The sequence below is a fragment of the Oncorhynchus kisutch genome, linkage group LG14 (genome assembly GCF_002021735.2).
Source record: "Oncorhynchus kisutch isolate 150728-3 linkage group LG14, Okis_V2, whole genome shotgun sequence".
Taxonomy (NCBI): Eukaryota; Metazoa; Chordata; class Actinopteri; order Salmoniformes; family Salmonidae; genus Oncorhynchus; species Oncorhynchus kisutch.
In genome coordinates, this window is record NC_034187.2 from 6,894,862 (window position 1) to 6,911,485 (window position 16,624).

The following is a 16,624-nucleotide window of genomic DNA, read 5'->3' on the forward strand; positions in this document are numbered from 1 at the left end:
GAGTAGCTGCTGCCTTGGCAGGAACTAATGGGGATCCATAATAAACCCCAGGAAGAGTAGCTGCTGCCTTGGCAGGAACTAATGGGGATCCATAATAAACGCCAGGAAGAGTAGCTGCTGCCTCGGCAGGAACTAATGGGGATCCATAATAAACCTCAGGAAGAGTAGCTGATGCCTTGACAGGAGCTAATGGGGATCCATAATAAACCCCAGGAAGAGTAGCTGCTGGCTTGGCAGGAACTAATGGGGATCCATAATAAACCCCAGGAAGAGTAGCTGCTGGCTTGGCAGGAACTAATGGGGATCCATAATAAACCCCAGGAAGAGTAGCTGCTGCCTTGACAGGAACTAATGGGGATCCATAATAAACCCCAGGAAGAGTAGCTGCTGCCTTGGCAGGAACTAATGGGGATCCATAATAAACCCCAGGAAGAGTAGCTGCTGCCTTGGCAGAAACTAATGGGGATCCATAATAAACCCCAGGAAGAGTAGCTGCTGCCTTGGCAGGAACTAATGGGGATCCATAATAAACCCCAGGAAGAGTAGCTGCTGCCTTGGCAGGAACTAATGGGGATCCATAATAAACCCCAGGAAGAGTACCGGCTGCCTTGGCAGGAACTAATGGAGATCCATAATAAACCCCAGGAAGAGTAGCTGCTGGCTTGGCAGGAACTAATGGGGATCCATAATAAACCCCATGAAGAGTAGCTGCTGCCTTGGCAGGAACTAATGGGGATCCATAATAAACCCCAGGAAGAGTAGCTGCTGCCTTGGCAGGAACTAATGGGGATCCATAATAAACCCCAGGAAGAGTAGCTGCTGCCTTGGCAGGAACTAATGGGGATCCATAATAAACCCCAGGAAGAGTAGCTGCTGCCTTGGCAGGAACTAATGGGGATCCATAATAAACCCCAGGAAGAGTAGCTGCTGCCTTGGCAGGAACTAATGGGGATCCATAATAAACCCCAGGAAGAGTAGCTGCTGCCTTGACAGGAGCTAATGAGGATCCATAATAAACCCCAGGAAGAGTAGCTGCTGCCTTGGCAGGAACTAATGGAGATCCATAATAAACCCCAGGAAGAGTAGCTGCTGCCTTGGCAGGAACTAATGGGGGATCCATAATAAACCCCAGGAAGAGTAGCTGCTGCCTTGGCAGGAACTAATGGGGGATCCATAATAAACCCCAGGAAGAGTAGCTGCTGCCTTGGCAGGAACTAACGGGGATCCATAATAAACCCCAGGAAGAGTAGCTGCTGCCTTGGCAGGAACTAACGGCGATCAATATTAAATACAAATACAAATCAGACCAGAGGATCTTGATTCTCTGAGAGTCCTTTAGGTACCTCCCTGACAAAAGGCCCTCCTCCCCCGATTGCTCAGTTTGGCCCGGCAGACAGCTCTAGGAAGAATCTTGGTGGTTCCAAACTTCTTCCATTTAAGAATGATGGAAGTCACTGTGTTCTTGGGGACCTTCAGTACTGCATAAATGTTTTGTTACCCTTCCCCAGATCTGTGCCTCGACACAATTGTGTCTCGGTGCTCTACGGACAATTCCTTCGACCTCATGGCTTGGTTTTTGATCTGACATGCACTGTCAACTGTGGGACCTTATATACAGTGCACAGAGCTTTTGAAACCCTTGAACTTTTTTAATGACAAAGCAAAAAATGTTTTTTACAAACTTTTTAGAAACTTTTGCAAAAAAAAAAAAAAACTGAAATATCACATTTGCATAAGTATTCAGACCCTTTACTCAGTACTTTGTTGAAGCACCTTTGGCAGATCCTCTCAAGCTCTGTCAGGTTGGATGGGGAGCATTGCTGCACAACTATTTTCAGGTCTCTCTAGAGATGTTTGATCAGGTTCAAGTGATTTTTCCAAATCATGTCCAATCAATTGAATTTACCACAGGTGGACTCCAATCAAGTTGTAGAAGCATCTCAAGGAAGAGCAATGGAAACAAGATGCACCTGAGCTCAATTTCGGTTCTTATAGCAAAGGGTCTGAATACTGTAGATAAGGTATTTCAGTTTTTATTTTTTTTATATATTTGCAAAAATGTTTTGTCATTATGGGGTATTGTGTGTAGATTGATGAGGATTAAACTTTTTTAAATCCACTTTAAAATAATGTGTATAAATGTGGTAAAAGTCAATGGGTCTGAATAGTTTCCGAATGAACTGAATGTCCACATAAAACATAATATACAGATATTACCAAGTATTATTTTTCTGTTTGGGATTGAGGAGAAATGACACCTCAATCGCTCTCATACACAACAATACATTTACTGTCTACAATACAATACAATACAATACATTTACTGTCCCTTATAGCTCAATTGGTAGAGCATGGCTCTTGCAATGCCAGTGTTGTGGGTTTGATTCCCATGGTGGGTGGACCAGTATGAAAAGTATGAATGTGTGTACTTACTACTGTAAATTGCTCTGGATAAGAGCATATGCTCAATCATGTCAAATGTAAACAAGACCCTAATCTCAAAGTACTGTCTGTAAACCTTCCCCAGCCAATTGACTTTGACAGATTGTGTCTTTGGTATTGTGTTTTGAGAATCTGCAGAGAGAAGAATGAGGTGGTTGTATCATTACTGTTGTAGTCTTGATTTGATGACTTTCACTGTCCCTTGCTGGTTTCTGGCCCACAATCTTGTTGTGCTCCATAACTACAAGGTGTGTCTGTTCCCTCATGGTTGTTTACCAAAAATGCCCCCAGCGTTGGGTTATTTATCAGCAGGGCACTGTGGAATGAGTCCAAAGTGAAATTTTACAAAGAGAAAAAGGTTAAAAGAGAATAGGAGTAGACTGAATTGATGACATGGTCTGGAAGGTACTGTGTTGTACTCAGACTATCTCTAACCTCCTGTAAATCCCATTACACAAACCATACAAACACTACCCAATTCATGTTTATGCCACGCTTACTGTAAATAGAGCTATCTCAGCTGTCAGCTTGTAAATATTTTTTGGCCAACTTACCTTCACCTTGTGTAGAGCTAGCGGTTGGAAGTGCATGATGATGGTGGAATCAGATTCTGTACCACCTACAACGAAATACACAACAATACACATTTCAACCACCACTAGCGTCACTAAATTGGCGACAAGATTGCTAGCCAGCTGAGACTGGCTGAGAACTAACTTAGTTAGTTGATGTGTCAACATTTAAGACCATGGTCAACATTGGCTGACAAAACAAAAGACTTTCAACATACACACGTTAACACAAAAATAATAAGGGAGATTAAAAGATAATGACCACATGTTGTATCATGGGACTGGCTGAGAACATAGCTGATTTATACACATTTATAATGGCTACCAACACACGGAGAGTGAGTTAGCTATATCGTAGGAGGGTGAAAGATGAGACAATTTCACGATTGTTTTTAATTAGCACAGCCAGGCACAGAACACCACACACACGTTGAAAAAACAAACATTTAAACAACAAAAAAAGCGTTCTGAGATGACTGTTTGTTGGTCATTTGAAGTTAACATTATTCAAGTGTTTTATGTACCGTCATTAGCCGTTTCATGCTAGGTAGCCATCTTCTTGAGGTTGATAAAACCCTGGACATGAGGGGTACCGTTCTCGTCTTCACCGCGAAAACCCGGAGTCTAAACTCCGGATAGTCGGTTCAAGAGAAGTTCGCTTTAAGGATCGCAACCGTTTTTTTCCCCCTGGTAGCCATGTTGCCAGGGATGCTGAGTCATTAGTTACCGGGACGGAGCCACCGATGCTCATTGGTGATCTGACGAATCCGATCTGGGTAACCTATATTAAACCGGTGAAAAATTCTACCTAGCGTTCAGCTTTGAATGCCAAATATTTTGGTTCACTATGAGCAGACGAATAAACAGGAAGTCGAAACATCCCGACTCTACTAATAAAATGAAAAGTGATAGTTCTAGCTTGTGGTTTGGATAATGTTGATGTTTATGATAAAAAACTTAATGTTGTTCATATAGTAACGACTATATGCCGTTGCAGAGCCAGGGTGAAATTCCCCTTTAAAGTGGGAGTAGCTCTTACTCTCACACGCCGTTAATGACCTTTTATAGGAAAAGTGTGTGTGGTCTATAAGACGTCAGTAATTACCTGTACCATGTTGACCATATGTAAGGCCGGCCTTCTTCAGGATAATCCTAGTTAAGAGATTATTGAGAGAGAAGGAGTGGGTAGATGGAGAGAGAGAGAGAAAGAGGAGATGTGACGCGAGAGAGACAAGGAAGGACCGCACCATACAGTCTCAGAGATCGGTTTCTGTAAGAGTCCACTACGTGAGATAGATCTGTACTCTCTCTCTACCAGTGTTTCTCTCCACCGTGGATGGTCACTAACATACAGCTCATTGAGAATCTACTGTTGTAGGGAAGACTCGGAGAGTCCAGCCTCTTCAGACCAGACTTGATGGGAACATACTGTTTGGAAAGACTGGATGACGGATTACGTGGACTGTTAGAACAATTAATCACACAGGTGAGACAGGGAGAGACTCTGAGAAGATGATAGCATACGTGGACTGTCTGTCCACCGAGCCGGTGGTAGGAGGAGGCGTGGGGGCTCAATGCTGGAAGGGGGGCTTCAGCGAGGATGAGGACGAGCTGCTTCCGGCCTGCTCGAAAGATATTCAAAAGATGCTCTACCTGCAGCCCAAGAGCGAGGGCAGTCTGAGACGTCGGCTGCTCACCTCCAAGATCCACCAGCAACGAGACGGACCGTGGGCGTCCAGGCCACTCGCCCGGGGACAACCGGACAACAAGGGCCTCCAGGGGCCACTACACAGACAGGACTTCCCCTACCCTGGCCCCAGCCCCCCCGGCCTGGTGCGCCACCATCGAGCAGGCTACTCCTCCAGGGGCTCCCAGCAGCACACGCACGGCCACTGCCTGACCCAGCTACGGAAGACCAGCTACTCTCCCCCCACACCCGACCATCATCCTGGGTACAGCTTTCCCCCCCCACCTCTTTCTCCTCCAGGAGCAGCCAGCTACAGTCACACTGGACCTTCAGGATACCCAAACCCTGGACCCCCAGGATATCCAAACTCTGGACTCCAAGGCTACCCTAATCGTGGATCTGCTGGGTACCCCAACTCTAACCCAAGACACTGTAAGCCAGCCTACAACACCACCCCCAGCAGCAGCCTTAACCCAGGACACTATAACCCAGCCTACAACACCAACCCCAGCAGCAACCTTAACCCAGGACACTGTAACCCAGCCTACAAAACCAACCCCAGCAGCAGCCCTAACCCAGGACACTGTAACCCAGCCTACAACACCAACCCCAGCAGCAACGCTAACCCAGGACACTGTAACCCAGCCTACAAAACCAACCCCAGCAGCAACCCTAACCCAGGACACTGTAACCCAGCCTACAACACCAACCCCAGCAGCAACCCTAACCCAGGATGCCAAAACACTGCCCAAGGACACAGCAACACTTACCTCAACTCTGGATATCCTTCCCCAAGACTGGGATATGGCCCTCCCTCCCTCCCAGGACCAGGCTACAGCTCTGGGTTTGCTCCCCAGTCCCAGCCCAGCCTCCCCACTCCTCCACCCAAGCAGAGAAAGAGGTTCTTTAACCTGCTCCGACGGCGCAGCTACAACACCAGCCAGATCCCCTTCTCACACACCCCCCTCTTACACACACCCAAACGTCAAGACTGGAGAGGTAGGTTTCTGTTGTTGTTTTGTTTGTTGTGTTTTTTTAACACTGTAAAGTAGGAACGGATGAACTGAACTTCAGGAATATTTTGTGAAACTCAACCTTTCACTGTAAAACGGAAATCTGGTTCCACAGGTGTTACCTGAACAACAACAAAAGAAACATAGGCAAAAATTCTGTCAACTTAAAATTATGTGTTTGCTCAAAATGTCTCATATTTTCAGTCAAGTAGAAATTATTATTGTGGGCATCTTACCTATAAAAAAAAGTATTTGGAACTATTTACACAAACAGTGCTTTTAAAATATATAAAAAACACTGTTTTCAACTTACATGGCAATGCGTGATTACATTGAGCATGTTGATTTATACAGTAGTTTATATTCAACTTGTCCTCAACTGGGATATGAACTCACAACTTCTTGGCTCACAGCATACCAATCGTCCTGCTACTCTACCATGCCTGTGTCAATGACTAAAATCACTTGTGTTACTTTGCACAGTAAATCTCAGTTCTGTTGTTAAAAGCACACTCAAGAAAAACTGTTTTATTTTTCATTGTAACATCAAAACAGAGTAGTATGCTTATATGGAAAAAACTATATAAGCAAATTAAATCAATGATGAGAGATTTGTCAGATTAATTTATAATTGACACAGACACGTAGCAGGAAGAACTGAATGCTGTGAACCAATAGGTTGTGAGTTCAAATCTCAGGTGAAAAGATCTTGAATATAATATTTTAATAATTGCAGAAAGTAGTCAAATATGTAAATTGAAAACATTCTATTTTAAAAGTGCTTTATGTGTGTAAATAGCTTTTTTTTTTTATTAACATGTGACTCAAGTTGAGCAAACACATAATTTTAAATTGAGTGAATTTTTGCCTACGTTTTCTCAAGTGTAAGCTAAGTTCGGGCCAACTATTTTTAGTTCAGGTAACACTTAAAAGTTGAGTAAACCCCAAAAAGAGGCTGTGGAACCAGTTACTTAATAATGATTCGTTGAAACAAAACAACTAGATTTTTTTACAGTGTACCTGGTAAGCATTCTTGGAATGGGAGAGTCCAGATTAGCTTTGACCCAGCTCTACCCTGGTTGGCCCTCACTCTCTCTCTCTCTCGCTCTCACTCAATTCAATTCAAGGGGCTTTATTGTCATGGGAAACATATGTTAACATTGCCAAACCAAGTCATGTAGATAATAAACAAAAAGTTATATTATCAATGCAAATGAACATTACACTCACAGAAGTTCCAAAAGAATAAACACATTTCAAATGTCATATTATGTCTATATACAGTGTTGTAACAATGTGCAAAACTCTCTCTCTCTACCATCTCTGTCTCTCTGTCTGTCTCTCTGTACTCTAATATCCAAGGGAGGGGGGGTTGTTCTCCCGTAGATAGTCTTCTTCTCTCCTCCTACTTCCCCTTCCACTTTATATATGTATAAGGAAGGGATATGGCTAATCTAGATTAGCATGGCTACAGAGGGGAGAAGAGGTAGGAGGCAGGGCTGCTTAATCTGGATTAGGATGTAGGATGATGTCACAGAGGTTGATCCTTTACACTCCTCTTTTGGTTGTTTGTATTGAGTATAAAAGGCCAGAAAACATTCATTATTTGTATGTATATCGCAGTCTAACGTAGTGTGTGTGTGTGTGTGTCTGGGGATATAAGTGTGTGTGGCTACAGTGCTGAACACATCATGACTCACTGTGACTGGTCTACACACGCACACACACACACACACGCACGCACGCAGACACACACACACACAAACACTCCAGAACAGTCGTATTCAATCCCTTGTCAGAGGGACCCCAATTTTTTGGACAGAATTTCTCGGGAACCACCCCACCACAAATCAAATGACACAACCTTAAAATCTGTGCATTTATAATTTCCACATCAACAAATAACCTTCAATTTATTTTCATCTCTCCTATCAAAATGAAGAGAACCAATACATATCAATTAAATTACATATTAAAAAAAATATATGTTTGTATATTGTCCCATAACATAATGTGTACTCTTAATGTTTGGTTCCCAAAAAACAAAACAACATTTTTTTGTTATTTTTTAACACTAGGCGTGGCGACCCCGACTTTCAGTACCACTGCTGCAGAGAGATTAAGTCCATACGGTGAGAGCGGTAAACATTTCTAATTCTGGGTACGTAGGTTAAGTGACAAACAGGCTTTCGTTTCCAACAGCTACTGTCACTCAGATATACATCGTCTGCTAGCTACTGACCTGTGAGTGTTCTTGGCCAGCCACAGCACAGGCATTTAATGATTCTAGCTAGCAATGCTAATTTCAATGGCTTTCAATAACCATGATGCTACTGATGCTAACTCCTATGGTTCTAATAAACGATGAGGATAGTAATGCTAATTCAAATGGATGTTGATAACGATGGCGCTACAGATTTGTATTTGTATTTATTATTAAGGATCCCCATGAGCTGCCGAGGCAGCAGCTACTCTTCCTGGGGTCCAGCAAAATTAAGTCACTTTATACCATTTTAAAAACATGACAATACAATCACAGATTTCACAACACACTGTGTGCCCTCACTCCACCACTACCACATATCTACAGTACTAAATCCATGTGTGTGTGTGTGTGTATGTGTGTATAATGTGTATGTTATCGTGTGTGTGTGTGTGTATAATGTGTATGTTATCATGTGTGTGTGTGTATAATGTGTATGTTATCATGTGTGTGTGTGTATAATGTGTATGTTATCATGTGTGTGTGTGTATAATGTGTATGTTATCATGTGTGTGTGTGTGTGTGTGTGTATAATGTGTATGTTATCATGTGTGTGTGTGTGTGTGTATAATGTGTATGTTATCGTGTGTGTGTGTGTGTATAATGTGTATGTTATCGTGTGTGTGTGTGTGTGTGTATAATGTGTATGTTATCATGTGTGTGTGTGTGTGTGTGTATAATGTGTATGTTATCATGTGTGTGTGTGTGTGTGTGTATAATGTGTCTGTTATCGTGTGTGTGTGTGTATAATGTGTCTGTGCCTGTGTGTGTGTCTCCTCACAGTCCCCTCTGTTCCATAAGGTGTATTTTGATCTGTTTATTTAATGTTTGTTTTTTAAAATCTAATTTTACAGCTTGCATCAGTTACTTGACTTGGAATAGAGTTCCATGTAGGCATGGCTCTATGTTTGGTTCCCAAACTTTTTATAGTCCCGTACCCCTTCAAACTTTCAACCTCTAGCTGTACCCCCTCTAGCACCAGGGTCAACACACTCTCAAATGTTTCTTTTTTTTGCCACATATTTATTAAACATAAAAAAATGACTTTTTATCACAACCCGGGTCTCTTGGGAAGTGACAAAGAGCTCTTATAGGACCGGGGCATAAATAATAATATAATAATAATCAATAATTTAGCTCTTTATTTAACTATCTTACATATAAAACCTTATTTGTTCATCGAAACATTGTGAATAACTCAGCACAGGTTAATGAGAAGGATGTGAATAACTCACCACAGGTTAATGAGAAGGGTGTGAATAACTCACCACAGGTTAATGAGAAGGGTGTGAATAACTCACCACAGGTTAATGAGAAGGGTGTGAATAACTCACCACAGGTTAATGAGAAGGGTGTGAATAACTCACCACAGGTTAATGAGAAGGGTGTGAATAACTCACCACAGGTTAATGAGAAGGGTGTGAATAACTCACCACAGGTTAATGAGAAGGGTGTGAATAACTCACCACAGGTTAATGAGAAGGGTGTGAATAACTCACCACAGGTTAATGAGAAGGGTGTGAATAACTCACCACAGGTTAATGAGAAGGGTGTGAATAACTCACCACAGGTTAATGAGAAGGGTGTGAATAACTCACCACAGGTTAATGAGAAGGGTGTGAATAACTCACCACAGGTTAATGAGAAGGGTGTGAATAACTCACCACAGGTTAATGAGAAGGGTGTGAATAACTCACCACAGGTTAATGAGAAGGGTGTGAATAACTCACCACAGGTTAATGAGAAGGGTGTGAATAACTCACCACAGGTTAATGAGAAGGGTGTGCTTGAAAGGATGTACATAACTCTGCAATGTTAGGTTGTATTGGAGAGAGTCTCCGTCTTAAATCATTTTCCACACAGTCTGTGCCTGTATTTACATGCTAGTGAGGGCCGAGAGTCCACTCTCACATAGGTACGTGGTTGCAAAGGGCATCAGTGTCTTAACAGCCCAATCCAGAAATCTGCCAGTGGCTTCTGATTAAATTCAATTTTCACAGAAACGCTTTTTGCGATTTCGATGAGGCTCTCTTGTTCAGATACCGGTAAGTGGGCTGGAGGCAGGGCATGAAAGGGATAACGAATCCAGTTTTTTGTGTCATCTGTTTTGGGAAAGTACCTGCGTAATTGCGCACCAAACTCTCTCAGGTGCTTCGCTATATTACATTTGACGTTGCCCGTAAGCTTGAGTTAATTTGCACACAAAAAAATCATACAATTATGGAAAGACCTGTGTGTTGTCCTTGTTAATGCAGACAGAGAAGAGCTCCAACTTCTTAATTATAGCCTCAATATTATCCCACACATTGAATATAGTTGTGGAGAGTCCCTGTAATCCTAGATTCAGATCAATCAGGTGAGGAAAAACATCACTCAGATAGGCCAGTCGTGTGATAAACTCATCATCATGCAAGCGGTCAGACAAGTGAAAATTATGGTCAGTAAAGAAAACTTTAAGCCCCTTCTCTCAATTAAAAAAAATGTGTCAATACTTTGCCCCTTGATCACCAGCGCATGTTGTAAAAGCGTTATATGGTCGATGCCCATATCATTGCATAGTGCAGTAAATACACAAAGGTTAAGGGGCCTTGCTTTAACAAAGTTAACCATTTTCACTGTAGTGTCCAAAACCTCTTTCAAGCTGTCAGGCATTCCCTTGGCAGCATGAGCTTCTCGATGGATGCTGCAGTGTACCCAAGTGGCGTCGCGTTACCACTCCACTATGTCTCCCTGCCATGGCTTCTTCGCCATCAGTACAGATACCAACATGTGCAGCAGCTACGTTTGGCTACGTATGGACCGTTAGTGGAATTGCTGCGAGAAAGTAACGGTTAATGTGATTGGATGTTCATTGTTTAACTAGGCTACCTGTATTTGACATTGTGTTGTTATTTCGCTGAACACAAGATGGTTTAATTTAAAAAAATTGGTAGTGAAACGATGCTACTCAGGAAAGAAAAAACCTCACACAAATGTATAGCCCCGTTGGAAAATATAAATTTGACTGTTTGAAAATGTGGAGGAAAAAAATGTGTAGGCGTGCTGAAAGTCTGCTGTAAATTTGTTTGCTGTGAAATAGCATTGTATCTAGTAGAGGTCGACCGATTAATCGGAATGGCCGATTAATTAGGGCCGATTTCAAGTTTTCATAACAATCAGAAATTGGTATATTTCGACACCGATTTGTCCGATTTTTTTATTTATTTATCCTTTACTTAACCAGGCAAGTCAGTTAACAACACATTCTTATTTTCAATGACGGAACCTAGGAACGGTGGGTTAACTGTCTTGTTCAGGGGCAGAATGACAGATTTTTACCTTGTCAGCTCGGGGATTCAATCTTGCAACTTTACAGTTAACTAGTCCAACGCTCTAACCACCTGATTACATTGCACTCCACGAGGAGACTGCCTGTTAATGCAGTAAGCCAAGGTAAATTGCTAGCTAGCATTAAACTTGTAAAAAACAATCAATCAAACATAATCACTAGTTAACTACACATGGTTGATGATATTACTAGTTCATCTAGCGTGTCCTGCGTTGCATATAATCGATGAGGTGCGTATTCGCGAAAAAGGACTGTCTTGCTCCAATGTGTACCTAACCATAAACATCAATGCCTTTCTTAAAATCAATACACAGAAGTATCTATTTTTAAACCTGCATATTTAGCTAAAGGAAATCCAGGTTAGCAGGCAATATTAACCAGGTGAAATTGTGTCACTTCTCTTGCGTTCATTGCACGCAGAGTCAGGGGTATCTGCAACAGTTTGGGCCGCCTAATTTGCCAGAATTTTATGTAATTATGACATAACATTGAAGGTTGTGCAATGTAACAGGAATATTTAGACTTATGGATGCCACCTGTTAGATAAAGTATTTCCGTCTTTCACTGAAAGGATAAAAGTCTTGTTTTCGAGATGATAGTTTTCGGATTCGACCATATTAATGACCTAAGGCTCATATTTCTGTGTGTTATTATGTTATAACTAAGTCTATGATTTGATAGAGCAGTCTGACTGAGCGATGGTAGGCAGCAGCAGGCTCGTAAGCATTCATTCAAACAGTACTTACATGCATTTTTCCAGCAGCTCTTCGTTGTGCTTCAAGCATTGAGCTGTTTATGACTTCAAGCCTATCAACTCCCGAGGTTAGGCTGGTGTAACCGATGTGAAATGGCTAGCTAGTTAGCGGGGTGCGCGCTAATAGCATTTCAAATGTCACTCGCTCTGAGACTTGGAGTAGTTATTCCCCCGCAGATTTTGTGGAGCGATGGGGAATGCTGCTTTGAGGGTGGCTGTTGTCGATGTGTTCCCGGTTCGAGCCCAGGTAGGGGCGAGGAGAGGGACGGAAGCTACACTGGCAATACTTATGGGCCTATAAGAACATCCAATAGTCAAAGGTATATGAAATACAAATCGTATAGAGAGAAATTCCTGTAATAGCTACAACCTAAAACGTCTTACCTGGGAATATTGAAGACTCATGTTAAAAGGAATCACCAGCTTTCATATGTTCTCATATTCTGAGTAAGGAACTGAAACGTTAGCTTTTTTACGTGGCACATATTGCACTTTTACTTTCTTCTCCAACACTTTGTTTTTGCATTATTTAAACCAAATTGAACATGTTTCATTTTATTTGAGGCTAAATAGATTTTATTTATGTATTATATTAAGTTATATTAAGTATATTATGGCACTAACAATGAGGATGCTTATGATGCTAACTCCTATGGCACTAATAATGATGATGCTACTGATGCTAACACCTATGGCACTAATAATGAGGATGCTAATGACGCTAACTCCTACGGCACTAATAATGATGATGCTAATGATGCTAACTCCTACGGCACTAATAATGATGACGCTACTGATGCTAACTCCTATGGCACTAACAATGAGGATGCTAATGATGCTAACTCCTATGGCACTAATAATGATGATGCTACTGATGCTAACACCTATGGCACTAATAATGAGGATGCTAATGATGCTAACTCCTATGGCACTAACAATGAGGATGCTAATGATGCTAACTCCTATGGCACTAACAATGAGGATGCTAATGATGCTAACTCCTATGTCACTAATAATGATGATGCTACTGATGCTAACACCTATGGCACTAATAATGAGGATGCTAATGATGCTAACTCCTATGGCACTAACAATGAGGATGCTAATGATGCTAACTCCTACGGCACAAATGTATTTATTTTTTTATTTTATTTTACCTTTATTTAACCAGGTAGGCAAGTTGAGAACAAGTTCTCATTTACAATTGCGACCTGGCCAAGATAAAGCAACGCAGTTCGACAGAATAAACGACACAGAGTTACACATGGAGTAAAAACCAACATACAGTCAATAATGCAGTATAAACAAGTCTATATACAATGTGAGCAAATGAGGTGAGAAGGGAGGTAAAGGCAAAAAAGGCCATGATGGCAAAGTAAATACAATATAGCAAGTAAAATACTGGAATGGTAGTTTTGCAATGGAAGAATGTGCAAAGTAGAAATAAAAAATAATGGGGTGCAAAGGAGCAAAATAAATAAATAAATAAAAATTAAATACAGTTGGGAAAGAGGTAGTTGTTTGGGCTAAATTATAGGTGGGCTATGTACAGGTGCAGTAATCTGTGAGCTGCTCTGACAGTTGGTGCTTAAAGCTAGTGAGGGAGATAAGTGTTTCCAGTTTCAGAGATTTTTGTAGTTCGTTCCAGTCATTGGCAGCAGAGAACTGGAAGGAGAGGCGGCCAAAGAAAGAATTGGTTTTGGGGGTGACTAGAGAGATATACCTGCTGGAGCGTGTGCTACAGGTGGGAGATGCTATGGTGACCAGCGAGCTGAGATAAGGGGGGACTTTACCTAGCAGGGTCTTGTAGGTGACATGGAGCCAGTGGGTTTGGCGACGAGTATGAAGCGAGGGCCAGCCAACGAGAGCGTACAGGTCGCAATGGTGGGTAGTATATGGGGCTTTGGTGATAAAACGGATTGCACTGTGATAGACTGCATCCAATTTGTTGAGTAGGGTATTGGAGGCTATTTTGTAAATGACATCGCCAAAGTCGAGGATTGGTAGGATGGTCAGTTTTACAAGGGTATGTTTGGCAGCATGAGTGAAGGATGCTTTGTTGCGAAATAGGAAGCCAATTCTAGATTTAACTTTGGATTGGAGATGTTTGATATGGGTCTGGAAGGAGAGTTTACAGTCTAACCAGACACCTAAGTATTTGTAGTTGTCCACGTATTCTAAGTCAGAGCCGTCCAGAGTAGTGATGTTGGACAGGCGGGTAGGTGCAGGTAGCGATCGGTTGAAGAGCATGCATTTAGTTTTACTTGTATTTAAGAGCAATTGGAGGCCACAGAAGGAGAGTTGTATGGCATTGAAGCTTGCCTGGAGGGTTGTTAACACAGTGTCCAAAGAAGGGCCGGAAGTATACAGAATGGTGTCGTCTGCGTAGAGGTGGATCAGGGACTCACCAGCAGCAAGAGCGACCTCATTGATGTATACAGAGAAGAGAGTCGGTCCAAGAATTGAACCCTGTGGCACCCCCATAGAGACTGCCAGAGGTCCGGACAGCAGACCCTCCGATTTGACACACTGAACTCTATCAGAGAAGTAGTTGGTGAACCAGGCGAGGCAATCATTTGAGAAACCAAGGCTGTCGAGTCTGCCGATGAGGATATGGTGATTGACAGAGTCGAAAGCCTTGGCCAGATCAATGAATACGGCTGCACAGTAATGTTTCTTATCGATGGCGGTTAAGATATCGTTTAGGACCTTGAGCGTGGCTGAGGTGCACCCATGACCAGCTCTGAAACCGGATTGCATAGCAGAGAAGGTATGGTGAGATTCGAAATGGTCGGTAATCTGTTTGTTGACTTGGCTTTCGAAGACCTTAGAAAGGCACGGTAGGATAGATATAGGTCTGTAGCAGTTTGGGTCAAGAGTGTCCCCCCCTTTGAAGAGGGGGATGACCGCAGCTGCTTTCCATTCTTTGGGAATCTCAGACGACACGAAAGAGAGGTTGAACAGGCTAGTAATAGGGGTGGCAACAATTTCGGCAGATAATTTTAGAAAGAAAGGGTCCAGATTGTCTAGCCCGGCTGATTTGTAGGGGTCCAGATTTTGCAGCTCTTTCAGAACATCAGCTGAATGGATTTGGGAGAAGGAGAAATGGGGAAGGCTTGGGCGAGTTGCTGTTGGGGGTGCAGTGCTGTTGTCCGGGGTAGGAGTAGCCAGGTGGAAAGCATGGCCAGCCGTAGAAAAATGCTTATTGAAATTCTCAATTATGGTGGATTTATCAGTGGTGACAGTGTTTCCTATCTTCAGTGCAGTGGGCAGCTGGGAGGAGGTGTTCTTATTCTCCATGGACTTTACAGTGTCCCAGAACTTTTTTGAGTTAGTGTTGCAGGAAGCAAATTTCTGCTTGAAAAAGCTAGCCTTGGCTTTTCTAACTGCCTGTGTATAATGATTTCTAGCTTCCCTGAACAGCTGCATATCACGGGGGCTGTTCGATGCTAATGCAGAACGCCATAGGATGTTTTTGTGTTGGTTAAGGGCAGTCAGGTCTGGGGAGAACCAAGGGCTATATCTGTTCCTGGTTCTAAATTTCTTAAATGGGGCATGTTTATTTAAGATGTTTAGGAAGGCATTTAAAAAAAATATCCAGGCATCCTCTACTGACGGGATGAGATCAATATCCTTCCAGGATACCCCGGCCAGGTCGATTAGAAAGGCCTGCTCGCAGAAGTGTTTCAGGGAGCGTTTTACAGTGATGAGTGGAGGTCGTTTGACCGCTGACCCATTACAGATGCAGGCAATGAGGCAGTGATCGCTGAGATCTTGGTTGAAGACAGCAGAGGTGTATTTAGAGGGGAAGTTGGTTAGGATGATATCTATGAGGGTGCCCGTGTTTAAGGTTTTGGGGAGGTACCTGGTAGGTTCATTGATTATTTGTGTGAGATTGAGGGCATCAAGTTTAGATTGTAGGATGGCTGGGGTGTTAAGCATGTTCCAGTTTAGGTCGCCTAGCAGCACGAACTCTGAAGATAGATGGGGGGCAATCAGTTCACATATGGTGTCCAGAGCACAGCTGGGGGCAGAGGGTGGTCTATAGCAGGCGGCAACGGTGAGAGACTTGTTTTTAGAGAGGTGGATTTTTAAAAGTAGAAGTTCAAATTGTTTGGGTACAGACCTGGATAGTAGGACAGAACTCTGCAGGCTATCTTTGCAGTAGATTGCAACACCGCCCCCTTTGGCAGTTCTATCTTGTCTGAAAATGTTGTAGTTTGGAATTAAAATGTCTGAGTTTTTGGTGGTCTTCCTAAGCCAGGATTCAGACACAGCTAGAACATCCGGGTTGGCAGAGTGTGCTAAAGCAGTGAATAGAACAAACTTAGGGAGGAGGCTTCTAATGTTAACATGCATGAAACCAAGGCTATTACGGTTACAGAAGTCGTCAAAAGAGAGCGCCTGGGGAATAGGAGTGGAGCTAGGCACTGCAGGGCCTGGATTCACCTCTACATCGCCAGAGGAACATAGGAGGAGTAGAATAAGGGTACGGCTAAAAGCTATGAGAATTGGTCGTCTAGAACGTCTGGAACATAGAGTAAAAGGAGGTTTCTGGGGGCGAT

The 16,624-nt window shown here is 42.7% G+C and overlaps 1 protein-coding gene across 2 annotated transcripts in view; it reads left to right on the forward strand.

The window, feature by feature from the left end:
* The first annotated feature begins 4,229 nt into the window (after window positions 1-4,229).
* Window positions 4,230-16,624, forward strand: part of LOC116353330 (tyrosine-protein phosphatase non-receptor type 23-like) — a 41,229-nt gene continuing 28,834 nt past the window's right edge. For both annotated transcript variants that reach the window (XM_031787733.1, XM_031787734.1), the window contains exon 1: window positions 4,230-5,700. In XM_031787733.1, the coding sequence (XP_031643593.1) occupies window positions 4,527-5,700 (1,174 nt within the window). In that variant the 5' untranslated portion in view covers window positions 4,230-4,526. The remainder of the gene's footprint in view (window positions 5,701-16,624) is intronic.